The sequence below is a fragment of the Pimephales promelas genome, chromosome 7 (assembly GCF_988280905.1).
Source record: "Pimephales promelas chromosome 7, fPimPro1.hap1.1, whole genome shotgun sequence".
NCBI lineage: Eukaryota > Metazoa > Chordata > Actinopteri > Cypriniformes > Leuciscidae > Pimephales > Pimephales promelas.
The window spans coordinates 36783138-36800830 of record NC_142775.1 but is presented as its reverse complement, the minus strand read 5'-3'; the positions used below and the strand labels follow the sequence as shown (position 1 = coordinate 36800830).

At 34.4% G+C, this 17693-nt stretch overlaps 2 protein-coding genes across 2 annotated transcripts; both read right to left on the bottom strand.

Annotated features, from left to right (window-relative positions):
- Positions 1 to 1458: 1458 nt before the first annotated feature.
- On the bottom strand, positions 1459 to 5705 carry LOC120487254 (legumain). The gene is made up of 11 exons (XM_089133413.1): positions 5630 to 5705; positions 5181 to 5271; positions 4966 to 5063; positions 4712 to 4796; positions 4516 to 4589; positions 3657 to 3732; positions 2977 to 3036; positions 2373 to 2439; positions 2138 to 2256; positions 1953 to 2042; positions 1459 to 1780 (listed from the first exon to the last, which is right to left on the bottom strand). Exons 2-11 carry the CDS (start codon positions 5244 to 5246, stop codon positions 1739 to 1741), a joined length of 777 nt encoding a protein of 258 aa, XP_088989539.1. The 5' UTR covers positions 5247 to 5271; positions 5630 to 5705; the 3' UTR covers positions 1459 to 1738.
- Positions 5706 to 15538: 9833 nt separating this feature from the next.
- LOC148978396 (complement C1q-like protein 4) lies at positions 15539 to 17104 on the bottom strand. Its single transcript, XM_089133665.1, has 3 exons — positions 17049 to 17104; positions 16369 to 16500; positions 15539 to 15947 (listed from the first exon to the last, which is right to left on the bottom strand). Exons 2-3 carry the CDS (start codon positions 16433 to 16435, stop codon positions 15658 to 15660), a joined length of 357 nt encoding a protein of 118 aa, XP_088989791.1. The 5' UTR covers positions 16436 to 16500; positions 17049 to 17104; the 3' UTR covers positions 15539 to 15657.
- Between the last annotated feature and the right edge of the window lie 589 nt (positions 17105 to 17693).

Sequence of the window (17693 nt, the reverse complement as noted above, 5' to 3'; positions counted from 1 at the left end):
CATGGCCGGTTCGTGAACGAATCGTTCTTTTGAACCAGTTCTTTTTAGTGAACCGGTCGAACCAGTACACTAAATCGAACTGAATCGTTCGAAACAGTTCGCGTCTTGCGTCAGTGCTGCTGATCCACAAGTTACTAAAGTTACTCACTTTCCGAATCGAAATAAATCAATATCCTGAATTATATTTTACTCCAGTAAGTTACTCCAACAGTTCACTGAACCGAGACATGTGCCACTGTTGAGAGAAGTGATGAGCACGAGCAGCTGATTCTGCGCATAGATACTGCGTATACCGAACGCACAGGGACAGCGGTTCTCGAATCACTAGTATAGAACCGACTCCGAGAACTGTTTAGCCTGAGCTCGTGTGTTATCTTCGTGCCAGTTATTCAGCCAATAATGTGTAGGGCTGTATATTTCATCAAAAATTGTTTCTAGTAATATACTATTAAAACAAATGTTTAATTGGCATCTTTTTTCAAACGACCCGACCGACCGCGACCCGAATATCATTAAAAACATTTTTGCATGACCCGTAACTGCGGGTGACCGCAGGCCCCAGCTCATTTCGGATCAACCCGTGCATCACTGACCCCCATCATATTACTACTCGGGTCATTCCAGCAATGGGCTATATGCACGCATAAATTCCGCATTTGACGCAAGGATCCGGTTGTGGAGATTTAAGCGGAGGACAACCGAGGAAAACGGGATTATGGCAGAGTCTTCAAAATGTACGGTCCTCCCGTCTTTGAAACGAAACGTACATACGTTTAGATGTAATTTTATATATAGTTATGTTTATTTAATATAATTTTAAAAAGAAGCATAAACACAACGAGGGGTGTCTGTTTTATCTGTTTTTGTGACTAACGTTTCTTTAGTATAACCATGGAGTATAAAATTCAATATAAATTCTCGGTATTGCATTGGACTCTATGATCGGCGGAAGTTATCGAACATCCTTACACCTTCACCGGAAATACCGCCGTGCATAGCCCATACAATCACTGTTAGCAAGACATGTGTCAATAGACAATTGTACTAAGACGTGTCAATTGTACTGTAAAAAAAGCTATATAAATAAATGTGACTTGACTAGACAGCATATTAAAGTAACTGTACACTTTTGCAGAAGTGAGCTTTTAAACACCACAAATGTTCAATCCATGCATTTAAATAACCATCCCAAATGTGTACATTTGTACAGGCCAGTCCAATAAATCACTTCTATCTACATGCGTGCACTTTGTGGGATTTTCATGCATGATTTTCTGCATCTGTACTTTGTAGTGAGCTAGTGAAACTCATTAAATAAGCAGATTTTCTTTTAGATGTTTGCACAGTAGACTAGAATTACAAAAGCTGTCAAATCCATCCACATACATAAAATAACACACACAATCTCTGGAATTGTAACCTTATTCCCAGCTTTATTTGAATTTTGGTACCATATTTCACAATATGACTTTTTTAGGTTCTATTTTTGATCAAACAACGCAGCCTTGGTGAACAGAAGAATTTAAGAAAAAAGAACAGGAAGAAGAAGGAAAAAATCAACCCCAAACCATGAACCTTCTAATGATAGTGTATGCTATTTTGCAATACATTTGATTTCAATCATAAAGCTAAAGTCTGAAACAAGAAACTATAAAAGGTCATCAGAATCACTCGGGTCATTTGCATGAGCCTCAGCTGGATGTTTTCTGGAACAAGGTTTGGACAGCTTGTTGGGTGTTCATTTTTGCAGAAATTCACTGAGGAGACGATGGGTGATTTTCTAAAAGAAAAGAAAAAAAGAAATAAACATAAACTAATTTAGAAAAAAAAAACAATATTCATGTGTCTTGTGAATTTATATATTCACACATGTGTTCATATCCTGTTATATTCAAATAATTAAAATAATAACATAAGTTGCTTAATGTATAAAGTTTTTGAAATTTTAATACCTTGTCCCCAAACTGGCAGGGGCAGGCTTCAGTGAAAGTCGGTTGTTTATTCTTTACCAGTTCATGGAATGTGTCTTTAGTAAAGTCAACCTGTGAATATAAAGACAAATACACACATTTGTCATGTTTACTTTGTGCCTGTAATGAGATTAGCACTCTAAAGTTCACTGACAGAAAACACATACCGTGTTAAGGTGCCTCAACCAAGTACTTGAGAATAAATCAGAGGCGTAGACTTCCCTCTGGGCATCATAATCATTGGGCTTGTTTTCGATGTATTTGTGACATGAAGTCAATGCAAAGACTGTGTGATAGAAAATGTATTATTGTTATACACACAACTTTAAAATAAAAAAAAAACTAGTGTGACTCTGGTCAAATAAGGCAGGAGCATTAGTTGTGTTTTTCATAGCATCTTACCGTCTATATCCTCGGGAAGTCCTTCGAACATCGATCCAGAGTAATCGCTGTCCATGTATATCACCATCTGCAGCACATACACATGATGAGGAAATAGTAAGATATTTAAAAATACAGTTAACTCATTCCCTTTATGCAAGCGGTTTTATATCACTAAAGGATGTTGTTGCCCCTTTCAAAAGCGTTGCAGTAGCAGTTGTGAAAGTAGACGCCTAGTGTGACTGTAGTGTAAGATTGACCTGCTAGAAATAGAAGAGTAGGAAGAAGAATCGCAAGGTCTGAATTTAAGATTGGGATTTGAAGGAAGGAAGGTCAAATTTGTCTCTCTCTCTCTCTCTCTCTCTCTCTCTCTCTCTCTCTCTCTCCTCTCTCTCTCTCTCTCTCTCTCTCTCTCCTCTCTCTCTCAGTTAATTACAGTAAAAATTTACAATTTGTAATTTTTCACAATATTACTGTTTTTTTTTTCTTGGTGAGTAGATGAAACTTTAAAAACAAAACAAAAACAAAACATAAAAAATCTTACCGATCAAAACACTTGAACTGCATTGTGTATGTATGTATATAATAAAACGTAAAAGTCATGTGAACATAACTGAATACATACCTTAGAAAAATTTTTCCCATGCATGCTCTTGAGCGCGTCAGTGAAATCACTGGCATTAAGCTGGCATAAAACACACTGAATTAATGGTCATGAAGTCTGCAGGTTGTCAGATTAAACACAACAGTTCCTATTTCCTTATTCTTGTATTTACATGCAAAATCTTGAATTAATCGTTTTATTCCCTGAAATGACCATTTCATGGGTAAATAAAGTCATTTTTGAGAATCATCACTTACTGTATAATACATAACCATTAAAAGAAAATAAATAAATAATACTAAATTGAAAAGGTTTTGTCAATTGTAGATACACTTAACAAATGTGATGCTAGTTCTTTTGCTTTTAACTATATTAGTATTATTATATTTGTTCAGATAAAAGATTCCTTAACATTTATTGTTTTTCTGAGAAATTTTTGTGGGCAGAATTTCTTTCCCACAGGAATCCGTGCGATTGGGAGTTTTGCATGAGGGTGAAAATGTTCCCCATCGTTTTTGCTCATATTCAAGTCAAGACAGAAAACTGCTTGGTTTAAAAGTGAATTATTTGACATCAGTGAGCTTCATACATTGCTACACTCTTGAGATAGAGAATTGGCATTTTTATATCATAATATTTTCAGCACATCATTATTAATATACTGTATATCTTGTCCAATCTGGTAGTCTCTTTATACTTACTGCCTTTTCAGCAAACTGAAACCCGCCTTTTTGTCCCAGACCGGTCATGTAGACGTATATGCTGTCATTGGGTCCACTGCATTAAATGAAAATAATAATCATTTTAGCAGCAATTACTGGGCCAACCACTGAAGCGGCAGATCCGGTGCAGTTATTTCATTGTACAGCATCCCTGGTGATAATTGTAGGCAAAGTGGTTTCCAAAATCCACATGTAGAATTATTTATAACGTGAAACAACTGCTTTTGACCTGTTAGTGGTGCGGTCACCTAATTAAAAGACAGTTGTGTATTTTGACAAATCCCATACTCTCCTGAGTAGATACTCTTGAATAAATTATTACTTTTAGTTCTTTATAGTATGAGTGTGTGTAGTACGAATGTAATAATCTGCCATGTTGTCCTCATCACATGACCTATAGCGTCAGTTGTGTCGCGTCACTGCCATTCATAAATCTCTCCTGTGATGCGACTGATGCTGGTAGGTCACGTGATAATGACAACATGGAAAATGTAGTGCGTACAGATTACATTAATACTACACACACTAATACTATATAGAACATACTTTTTAGCGGTCGTGGATTAATTACTTATTTAAAAAAAAAAAAAAAAAAAGACTCAAGGGAGTGTGCGATTTCGGACGCAGCCAGCCAAAAGAAGAAGGTCATCTAATGATTTTTTCCTAACTCTTTTATGAGTTCTGTGAAGACATGCTTCTTTTGTCACATACTGTTTTTTGCCTGATATTTAGTACTAGCCTTTTTTTTTTTTTTATAAATAATGGTTATTAATTAATAATAATTTATAACATGACTTTGATATCATTGAAAGATTTCTTCTTTTACAGACAAACAAACCTGGCTATGACTTTTTTTTTGTCCATTCTCTCCTCCCCTTGAAGAGCAGACAGGAAGTTCTTTGGGGTCACATCCTATAAGATCATAATTGTCATATTTAATCATTATTGTTGAAAGTTATAATTGTGCTCAGATAGAATAAAAGCATCAAATCTAAACTTGTTACCATGTCAAAACAAAACAAAAGAAACATTACCGCTCCAGTGTAGTCCTTTGGAACTCCTGAGTACACATCTTGACCATCAATTATACTGGAGATTTCTCCATTAAATTTCGAGTTACTGCAGACAGTAAAGAAAAGTGTTTAACACGGTCAGCTCCAACAATCTTATCGACACTTTTCTATAATGACGTGTTTCTATTATTATTAAATCTTGCAAAGATTTCTATGCAAAGAAATCATACATCATGCATCAGCATCATACTCAAAAGCTTCGGGAAATTACTCACTTTGGATTGTTAGTGATGTCATCGTACATCATCACCACAATCTGCTTATCAGGAATTCCATGTTTCTTGATAAGCTGATAATGAAGGCACACATTGGCCTGAAACGCAAATGATAAAGATGATTTCAGTCACTGTCATCATTTATAAACTTAGACATTTCACACCTTGGAGAATTTCTGAGCAATATTTCTTAAAAATAATGAAAAAACACATACCTGATGTTTGTAATGTTCCCAGCCATTTGAGCCGGAGACAAGGAGAATCCATTTTTTCCCAGACATTTCTTGAGTGTTTTCAAAGTTAAGTCTATTGGAGTCAAAAATATATTTTTTTAATATAATTTAAAACTAAATTAACACTGTTCTAATGCTTTTAATTGGCTAACATGCATTTTTAATGGCTTTACATTTATGATGTGTTTTAAGAAACAGAAAAGAACACAAGTATTTGATATGTTATGAAGTTAAGATGTTTAAAGTTTGTGATATAACAATGAGTTCAGGTTTTAAACTTAAGTGTTGCTTTCTATTCATGAATTGCTGAAATGTCAATCATTCGTCATGTTGTTAAAAATACTGGTCAAAAATGTTTCTTTTTTACCCAGTTATCTACATAATTTAGTACAGTTTCTATAGTGATTCAGATAATGTAGATGCCATCATACCTGTGTTGAGTATCAGGTGTTCCTGTGTGCCTGTCCTGGGGATTCCTGGTGGTTTTAGTCAGACAGCCTCTGTCTTTATATAGGCAGTTTATCCCTTTCATTTGAGACTCATGGGCGGAGAGTTTGTGCTGGTGGGAGTGTGTATTTCATATTTTGCAATAATTTTCATATTCTCTTTAATTGATGTCAGTTGGTGACTTTGTAACCATCTTAAACCGATATTTGAATTAGAATTAAGTTGATTCGGTTTTAAACTTTTGAGGTGGGACACTTGTTACGTTAAAATTTACACACAAGTAATCAAATTGGAAATATGAAGCTCATCCACAGGTTTTCTATTTTTTTTATAATTGATTAAATTTTTTTATAATAATTTATATTTTTTATTATTATTATTTATTGAATTTCATTTGAGCGAGTTGCTTGAGTAAAGTTTTGTCAGAAATGGGAAATACCTACAGCCACAATTTGATTCCACAGAATCACTAGTTTTTAAAAATGTGAAAACTTTTTTTTATAAAGAAAAAAACCTGTCCAGATTAAATATTTTTAAAATATGCAAAAAACATGCCTTTTAGGATTTTAATCAAATAATATCAAATAATATCAAATAAAATGGTTGCATGATTATCAAATAAAATGATAACCATGCAACCATCTAATATAGTATTGCTTCAGACATTGCACAATAGATTAACATTTCATTCTTCATTCTTTTCTATACTGAAGGAGTGGAAGAATTGTTAAAGTTTGTTAAATCATTAAAAATACACAACATGTTTGTTAGACCCTATACCGACTAAGCTACTGAAAGATGCTTCTAGAAGTCATAAATTCACTCCTTAATATGATTAATTCATCATTGTCATTATGTTCCAAAAACTTTCAAGCTACTGTTAATCCTCTCATTAAAAACAACACAACTTTACCCTAGAAAATTAGTTCATTACAATCCGATCTCAAATCTATTATTATTATTAAATCTATTGAAAAATACATTTAATTTGCTTCTATTTTCATTAATTTGAATACATTTGACCTTTATTCAGGTGCTCTTTATAATAATACAATGAAACGATTAATTTAATGTCCAGATAGAATAATTTCAAACTAACCACATTAACACTTGACTTGTCAAATTTAAACATTTGAAACTAGTGTTTCATGTACTGATTTTCTATAGATTAAAAGACAAGACAATTACTGTTTTGTAATCTTTTAAAAAATCAGTAACGGCAACATATATATTTCAAAAGTAAATACCAGTGTCACTTGACATGCTGCAGTGACGAATGAATCACTCATTTGGGAACGTCTACTTTTTCTTCAGAAACGTAATTACATGTAGTTTTTTTGTTTTGTTCTTTTTCTTAAATTCTTTTGTTTCTTTGGTGATTTCTCAACAGTTTATGTGGAGATGGAATGCAAGTGGGAGTCAGAGGTGTGTGAACATGCAGGCAAGATAAAGATCACTTGAGCAACACGTAAATGTATATTATATGCATACCACACATATAGAAATAATGTTTTTTATACTGTACAAACTGTATATTCTCCTAATCCAAACTGATGTATTTGTAATGTTTTATCTACTAAGTTTTTATTTGTAATTCATATTGACAGCATTATGATGTATGTGTGTGTATATATGTATATATATATATATATATATATATATATATATATATATATACACACAAGTTTTTTATTTAAGTGGTTATGTTTAGGGATTGGCTTAATGTATTTGTAATCATGTTAATGAACTGTGAACTGTCGCTATCGGGTGGAGTCCTCTTATCTCCAAAACCAATCTTAGGAAAGGAAATTAAAAAAAACTGCATATTTTTTGATTTGCAAATTGCAAATTTGATGCCTGCTACAGGTCTCAAAATAAGTAGCAAGACCCTTCATTGTCACTTAGTCAAAAGTACCTGTGAAATTGGCCATCAACCTGTCCATATAAACATATATACGTCGATATGACAAGGGGGTAGACAAGACAGGAAGACGGGGAATTAAGGAAAATATAGTATGACATGAGGAAAGGTGAGTAGAAAAAGTTAACTACTTTAAACTTCAAACTACTTTAAAATTCAAATGACAGTTTTTTTACAATCAATTTGTTACTATTTTCAGAACCTACTCTAGACCCAAAACTCACAACCAATGATCAAAATGCACATTTTTCAAAACTCTAACCCATTTCTCAATTGCTTGGATACAATACACATAAAACTTAGATCATTTGTTCATTCAACACAAATCACCTGTTCAATATGACACAACTTCACATCAAAGTACTACTATTTCAAAAGGCAATTCACACATTACATTTCAAATGAGTGTCTATTCATTTCCTTACAATGATCTAACTATCTATTGATACAACTGCTCAAAATGATAAGTAACTGTTGCAGTACTCTTAATGCATAGTTGTATGGAAACAGACACAATCTTCCATGTTTACAGTAAATCATGAAGTTTCAAGATAACGAGATTCATTGTCACCAATTAGTGTGGAGCATGAACCAATTCCACTACAATATCCATGGATGTAGCCTAATATTATATATTTTTGCTTTGATTCCAATAAACCTGTTGTGCTGCAGTGTTTTGCATCAATATATCACACAATTTAAACTTTAGACTAATTTAAACTGCACAATAATTTAAAGTTCAAACTACTTTAAAATTTTAAACTTTCTGGTCCAAACTTTCACATGCCAACTTAAAAAGTTTGTCTCAACAAACCTTTTCTAGTTTGCTTTTGATTTCCCACGAAAGGGAGCTTTAATATATTAATTAATTTCTTTTTTTTCATTAAGTACTTTGAACTTTTATTGGACAATATTTGTATATATACATCATAATGCTGTCAATATAAATTACAAATAAATACTTACTCGATCGCATTGATAAAATACATCAGTTTGGATTAGGAGAATATACAGTTTGTACAGTATAAAAAACATTATTCCTATATGTGTGGCATGCATGTACATTTATGTGTGTGTAGTGCTCAAGTGATCTTTATCTTGCCTGCATGTTCACACACCTCTGAATCCCAACTGCATTGCATTTCCACATTAACTGTTGAGAAATCACCAAAGAAACAAAACAAAGTAAAGAAAAGAAAAAAATTGACATGTAATTACGTTTCTGAAGAAAAAGTAGACGTTCCCAAATGAGTGATTTCCGTACTGGCACAACTGGATCAGTTTGGGAGTGTTGTACCAAGAGTTAGGTTAAATTATAGTAAAGCAAATAAGTAAAGCTACAATTTTTGATGAATTCTCAGTTGACTAAGAATTATTTTTTCAGTTTCAGAAATCGCAAAGCAGTTTTATCGAATCTATATCTGTGGAAATGTTCCAAACAATTTATTAATTAACCATTAAGATTAGCTGGATTAAAAAAATTGACAAATGTATTAAAATGAACCACAAGAGATGCAAATGAAAAGTGTTATAGTAATTAGCATTATTGTACAGTTAAACATTTATATCGATGAAACACTCATTTTGTTTAGTAAAAAAGATACTTTGCAATTGTGTTTTTAATATTGAAAATATGCCAGAATGTCTGTAAACCGTGCATTTTTGATGACCTGAAACTAACATTTTAGAAAAGCTAGGATATTAAAACAAAGTTATGTGCTAATATTAATTAATATGTAATATACAAATTAATTATTATTATTATTAATAATTTGTATATAATATATATTTGTAATTATTTGAAGACCCCCACTTTTTTGTTTTGTTTCGTGTTTTTCCAGATTTATTCTTTGACATATAGTTTTCTCACTTCAAAATGAAAGGAATTTATGTGGGCTGCTTCAGTGAAGTTTCATTGGAAAAGATTAGAAATACGTCAAATTTCCCACAGTACAGTGTGTCAAGCAACACATGCCCTGTAAGCCTATAGATACTGAGATTCTGAAAACAGCCGTTTTGATTGCACAAACTCACTTGTTTCACTTACACAATATGGATCTTTTTGTTCTGGGATCGTTATGTCCCCATATACGGTATATACATTATATAAAACCATAGATTCATTAAAACATCACAACATAATAACAATCAAACTTAACCCAACACATATTAAAGGCAGAAAATTCATTAACAGAATCAAGTAAGAACACAAAATACATACATATATATACACATTTATTTATTACCATTTATTACAATAATACAATCTGAGTTATATCAAACATTTACCTGGCTCTTCCACGCTTTATAATGGGAGTGAATGGGTGAATGTTTTTGGAAGTTCATCAAAGCTCATCTATTCATGATTAAAGTGCTCGACACGGCTCTCCGGGGGTTTATAAAGGCCTTCTGAAGTGAAGCGATGTGTTTGTGTAAGAAAAATATCCATATTTAAAACTTTAAAACTAGCTTCCGACAAATGGCCGTACGTATCGATTTACACCAAAACAGTAACACTTGAACTTGATACAACGTAATGACGAACGCGGTTGACCAGCACTGAACCGTGGTTGGACCGTGAGAGGCATGTTCAACACAATGAGTTCTACTTTTATAAAAGTAGTATAGAGTATAAATTTTTTTTTTTTTTTTACATTTTAAAAGAGTATAAAAATTCTATACATAAGTTAACAGGAAATATGTTTTTAAATTATAAGTTTTATAATTATGACCTTTACCTTTTCAATAATTTAACCACACTTTGAATATCAGCTATTGTTTATTTCAATTCAAATGTACTTCTATAGCACTTTTCACAATATTGCATGGTTTGCAAAGCATCTACGTAGTTATAAAAGTAAAGATATGTAATTATGACTACAAAAGAAAAAAATCCTATATTCATTTAATGTTGTGTCTGCTGGCTTTATTTCTTCATCAGCTTGTTTAATGCACTTTCAGTTCTAAACAGTTTTGCGTTTATGTTCACTGCACTGCTTACTGCGCTTATATTGAGACATTTCTCTGCGATTCTCAGTCTTTAAATCCATATAATTTGTGTTGTCATTGATGGAATAATATGTTTGCTTATAGCAGTACTTGTAACAGTATAGAAAAAAAACACAAAGTAACCCCAGTTCAACCAGAAAGACTCGGGAGAATAATACTGTAACAATTAACCATTTATTAACAGCCCAGCAAGCAATATTATGATATAAAGTTCTTTGGCGTAGGCCCCGTCTGTAGCTCGCAATCCGAGGGTCCGGACTCTGCATTTCCTGCCTGAAGACGAAGGCAGAGGCGCAGCCATCCCCCTGCGAGGTATGGGAAAGGGACCATCCTGGTGTTGGATGGGAAGAACCATCATGGAGGTAGTGGGGAGGATGTGGGTGAATGGAAGTGTCAGTATCTGCGAACTCGACATGTTTAAGTACCTCTTTTACACCACAAGTATTAGAACATGATTGGATAGATGAGAAGGTAATAAGCAGAGATGGATAGAGTACACATTACTAGGGTAAAAGTACAGACACCCCTGGCTAAATTTTACTCAAGTATAAGTAAAAGTACTACAGTCAGATCAGATGTACATTTTCTAAATATTGCATTAATACTGCCACAGTGCTTACATTTATGGACAGAAACGTTCTAAAATGGAGTTATGAAAAATGTTAATGTTAATACTTTGGAGAATATAAAAGGAATTGAAAGTAAAATCAAGTCATTTTCATCTTTTAACCATGTTGCTTTATTTAACATTGAAGAAAATTTCTGAAAATTGAAATAGTCTGGCGAGGTTGGGCCACGAGTTGGACCTGCTGCTCTTCATCCACTGTTTCGTCTCTTATCTAAACCTGACTTTGGTGGAAAGCTGAAGGTGATTGCTGATTGGCTGTCCCAATTGGTGGCGCCTGCACAATCCAATCTCGTTTGAGAAGGAAACAATAAATTGAGGGTTTCCGAGATGTTTTTTTTTTTTTTTTTTTTAAAGTAGTAATGGGTACACAGTTATGGACAGAAATGTAGTGGAGTAAAGAGTACAATATTTCCCTCTCAAATGTACTTGAGGGTTCATTACTGTCCGATTTGAGTAATAAAGTGACGTAACAATTGAGTCTTCCCAGCAGAACTTATGCTAAAGCTTTCATTTTTTTGCGTGATTCATATCTGCGTGGTAAAACGAGTCCATTTGGCAGAGACCCAGGTTCTAATCCAGTCCGTAGGGTTTCCTACATTCAATGTATATCATTGTTTCGCTGATGTTGTCTAGATAAGTGATAACTGTATACTGGGGGTGTGAGTAACGGCAAATTCTTAAGCTGTGATTACTTAATTATTTTAAAGCACACAATAATGATGCCATAGTGCACTTCATGTTTACTTGGAATTCCATTGGAATGTGTTTTAAATTCACTAAAAGTAAAGGAGACAGTTGTTGTGAGTGTTCAAGTTTTTGCCTCAAGAGACAAGTGTGAGAAGCAGAACCCTTACGAAACAAAAATATATTGCAGTATATTGGAATATACCATGTATATTCCTTTAATTTATATTCTATACTTTGTATATTTTCTGTGTGTATATTAGCTTTGGAAATTCCTACTGCAATATTATCCAGTCTGTCTGACAATAATAACCAACAAGAAAGTAAATTCTTGTTTCTGTAACTTTCTTAAAACACCTTGTAGCCACGGCTGTGGCATGTTGTCACAAATGCTTATTTTATTTCTTACTGCATTCAAACTCTTCCCTCACCCTATAATAACAAATTTATAAAATAAGAAAATTGATGTACATTGCAATTTTTTTCAAATAATTATAAATAAAACAAATATTGTTGGAGTACATTTTACTAGAATAAGCTAATTAAGTCTTTCTACTTTTGAATGTGTAATTTAATGCGTTACTTGCTGTTTCTTCGTAATTAATTGTGAAATTTAATAGCAAATTCTGAGACAATTATTTACACTTTTTTATCCTGTGTATACTGAGCAATTTAGTACTTTTGGTTGCTGTAGCGCCACCTATGGGCCAATCGGGGTCATACTCTGATAGCTTCTCCACAATTCGAGGCCCTACTGACAAAGTTTCACAGCTCCAGCCCTTACGGTTTGGGCTGCACGATGCGTTTTAGGGGATTTTTTTTTTCTAGCAAATACAATAGGTTTTCAGCACATTCGTGCCTGAACACCTAATAATGAGAGACCTTTTTGACGATTGTAGCGCCACCTATGATCCGATCCTCACGAAACTTTGCATGCTTCCTAACCATGTTAGGACACATATGCTCACCGATTTTTGTGAAGTTGTGACTTTTGGGGGGGGATTTAGGGGCTTTTGACTGAATTTTGCCACAGACCACTATCTAAATGACCCTGTTACAGCCAACCAAATGCAAAATTTCAACTTTTTTTCGATAATTATTTTTGATGGAGAAAATGGTTTTTGATGGAGAAATATCTTAATGCAAGCCTGCAGTCGATTGTTAGTAAGAGTACGACATGCATCACGAGAGGGAAGTCTGTGGTTTTACCAGAGTATTAAGTTATGACATCTTAATGAAAGATTACGAGTCGAGCTCAGAAATTTTTTTTTAAAATGAAACATACATGGATGAATCGTTTACAAAACGATCAATAACATGCATGTATAAAATAGATAGGGGAATTTTAATTTGATGCCAACTTTATCATAAGGCCCATAAACTTTTCAAATCTTCAAAATACTTTAAAAAAATCAAAATTTAAATCAAGAATTTCTCATGCCAACATTCAAAGTTGGCTTTTGCTATTCTTGTCAATTTATTTGAATTTCAACCTATTGTACTTTCTGATGTCCAAATTCAAATTGCAATTCTGCCTGATGTTGGCTTCCTCAGTTAAAATTCAGGAATTTTAAATTGAATTCAATTCTGAATGACACATAACCCTTTTATCAGTTGCTGAAAGCCTGCCCGTCTGCTGCATGAATGTCGACCTCTTTCATCGCCCTCCCCGATCACTAATTGTTCATCTCGATCTAGAGAGTCCAGAGAATAGGCCTAGACTGGTTTGGTCCCGATTGGGCAAAAAACCAGGGACTAGTTCGCAAAAGTGGGTTTTGGACAAAAAACGAAATAACAAATTTTCTTTGCTCCAAATGGAAATCCGAGATATACATCTTGTCCGTCTTGAGCCAGGGATTACAGTGGTGTAAAAACATTGAAGCTAAGTCAAACGGTCTAGGAGTTATGAGCAATTTAGTACTTTTGGTTTCTGTAGCGCCACCTATGGGCCAATCGGGGTCATACTCTGATAGCTTCTCCACAATTCGAGGCCCTACCACCTGACAAAGTTTCACAGCTCCAGCCCTTACGGTTTGGGCTGCACGATGCGTTTTAGGGGATTTTTTTTTTCTAGCAAATACAATAGGTTTTCAGCACATTCGTGCCTGAACACCTAATAATGAGAGACCTTTTTGGCGATTGTAGCGCCACCTATGATCCGATCCTCACGAAACTTTGCGTGCTTCCTAACCATGTTAGGACACATATGCTCACCGATTTTTGTGAAGTTGTGACTTTTTGGGGGGGATTTGGGGGCTTTTGACTGAATTTTGCCACAGACCACTGTCTAAATGAGCCTGTTACAGCCAACCAAATGCAAAATTTCAACTTTTTTTCGATAATTATTGATCTAGAGAGTCCAGAGAATAGGCCTAGACTGGTTTGGTCCCGATTGGGCAAAAAACCAGGGACTAGTTCGCAAAAGTGGGTTTTGGACAAAAACCGAAATAACAATTTTGCAAAATTGCAAAATTTCAACTTTTTTTTCGATAATTATTGATCTAGAGAGTCCAGAGAATAGGCCTAGACTGGTTTGGTCCCGATTGGGCAAAAAAACAGGGACTAGTTCGCAAAAGTGGGTTTTGGACAAAAACCGAAATAACAATTTTTTTTTTCGCTCCAAATGGAAATCCAAGATATACATCTTGTCCGTCTTGAGCCAGGGATTACAGTGGTGTAAAAACATCGAAGCTAAGTCAAACGGTCTAGGAGTTATGAGCAATTTAGTACTTTTGGTTGCTGTAGCGCCACCTATGGGACAATCGGGGTCATACTCTGATAGCTTCTCCACAATTCGAGGCCCTACTACCTGACAAAGTTTCACAGCTCCAGCCCTTACGGTTTGGGCTGCACGGTGCGTTTTAGGGGATTTTTTTTTTCTTTCTAGCAAATACAATAGGTTTTCAGCACATTCGACAATAGTGTCATTACAAATAACTTGACTCAACAAATTTGATAGTGTAGATGAAGTGTCATTTGATGCAGAGGGGTTTCCATAACAACCAACCAACCAACCTAATATAGTGCTCTTTAGAGACTCAATGTTTAAGGCCAAAAACCAAAAATTGTTTACACACCGATTTTGCAGACTGATCTCATGAAGTAGCGTGTGTATGACGTGTATGACGGGTTACGAATTTTTATTTTTTTTTAAATTGCCTTTACAAGGACTTTAAACGCAGCTTGCTCCCAATACCTGTGAAACCAATAATTTAATATTTGGAAATTGATTTGGAATTTGAACTGAATGGGTCAGCTGATCTAGAGACATGATTTTAACACCTAAAATGATGCTGTTAACGCTGGGAAACAGTCACAGTTTGGTTAGATTTAGGCACCAAAACTACTTAGCTACGTTTTTAAATCTCCTGTTGTGTGCTTCATGTTAGAAAGCAAGACTGAACCGTACAATGTCCAGAGAATGTCATGTGGACATCATTCATAGTTGATATGTTACAACAGCTTAACATTCTCTGTTTCATTATACTGCTAAGATGTTGAATTTGATTCTGATTTCAATAAGTTGAAACAAACAGTTTAAAGAAATGCTTGCTGATATAATTGAAATGATATGTTTATTTGGTTAAAATGACAGAAACGAGAGACAGAAACATTAGTCACTTTATATTTGAAGGAAAAAAGATACCTGTCGACAATTATTACTTATTAATTGGATGCAGATGAAAATCAAAGCAATTCTATGAAGTGTCATAAAGACTTGTTTAATACAACAAAACCTGTGTGACTATCACAGAGCTGCTGTTTCTGTCTTACATGGGGTACAGCAGATGCCCACTGAAGGTGGTGTGGCGACTGTGATCATCGTACGCCAAATTGCCACAGTGAGACACCAGACGCACAAAAACAGCGTCTCCCACCTCCAGCAACAGCGCAACGGCTTTAGAAGCACTCATAAAACCAGACGACTGTATCTCCCATGCCATGAAAACATTCTCTGAGTTCTTGACCAACCAAGCCCCTGCACCGTTTTTGCCGTTTCCATATGCACCGATCGTCCACTCAAAGTTGTACACTCCTTTCACCGGGGCAGTGAAAATACCTGTTGGATGTTTGTTTTTGACATTTTAAAATGGAAAATGAAAAAATTTTTGAAGAGCAACATACAAGTGAAATATATTAGGGATGCACAATATATCACATCTCTGAAACAGGTCCAGTATTAAAGAGTAAGATCCTTTTAGATTAACATGAAACTAAAAGGATCTTAGTCTTTAACAAAAAGGTCTATCTCTGTAGGGATCTTTTCCATAATGTTGTCAGACACTTAGAATAATAATCTATGATTTAAGGGATTTTCCATATGTTTTGCAAAAAAGAAAGAGTGTTTTCACATGTTTAAGCCTGTGCAAAATATAATTATCATAGATAGAAACTTGTTTTATATCACTAAATATTGGTAATCTGACAAAATATTAATTTTGGTGCATCCCTAAAATGTATTCCTAGAATATCAGAGCTACCTGTATTCGAGTTGTAGGCCTTTCCAATGTTGGTGACAACGTGTTTGTAGACCAGAGTAGTATCCATAGGAAAGGGTCCAATAGTTGTTGGGCGTGGAACCCCCAGAGAGGCTGAGAATGCAACCTTTTGGACTGAGAGAGAGATTTTTTTTTTTTTTTAGCATTTTTACAAAAACACTTTATTTACATATTTATAATTTTACAATTTCACAGTGAAATAAACTGCTAATGCATTAAAATCTCAGTAAGTGATTAAAAATAATATCCAGTAATAGTGCAAAAACCAACTCTTCATCAACAGAACAAACAGTATCATTAAAACACCAACGCTGTTTAAAAGCATCAATGTCTCCAATATGTTTATAAAACCTGAACTCAGATTCTGGCCCTGATGTTGCAGAGCCAGAATGCTTTTTTTAACTTGACTGGAGGTATTTTTTGTTTGCCTTCCTTCTTTAGCAGTTATTTTAGATTGAACTGCTGCCACTTCCTCCTCCATCACTACCTCTTATACCTGTTGACACTGTTCACTGTTAGAATATTCTAACTCCTAGAAGCTGCCGGAAGCAAGAAAATCTAGACGGAAAATAATTATGATTACAATCTCTGCAGTTTTCAGTTATTTAGAATAAATGATAAGTTGAACTTCATGCCACACAGTTGAACAGAGAGAACAATACCTGTCTGTTGTTGCTTCAGCGTGTCCACTTGAGTCTTCAGCTGTGCTATTTGACCTGAAAAAATAGGGTTCTTTGTCAGCTTGTTTTTACTGCACCTTCAGTTTCTTTGGACATTGATTTAGAGGTGCATGAATCAGTTGTCAACTATTAAATAAATCTCCAAATATGTTGATAATCAATGAATTTGATCGGTTTGAGTAATTTTTTATTAAAAAACTGTATCACACGAAATACGTTCTGAGGAAACAATTTTGCAAATCGCAATTACGTTACATGCCAACATATAAGCAGTGCTATTACGTTGGTCCTTAAAGCCACAATATGTATTTTTTCTGCATTAAGAATAGCACAAATAATTGTATCTATGTTATATATTTCTGTTAAATGTGTACTTACATTATCCCGACAGTTTCCACCAAATTTCAAATACGGAGAAATTTATAGTTTAATTCGAAGACACGGGACGTTTCTTTATTTCCGTTTCGTCGCCCGTCTATGGCGTCATATAACCTTTGACTCCTCTATTTTCTCTAACTTCCTTGCGGAACCCGGCGAAACCGCCAAACACAAAGGGGAACACTGGACTACCGCCAATAAAGCAAAGAAAATGACGAAGAAAAAAAAATAGTACTTATTTTTATGTGT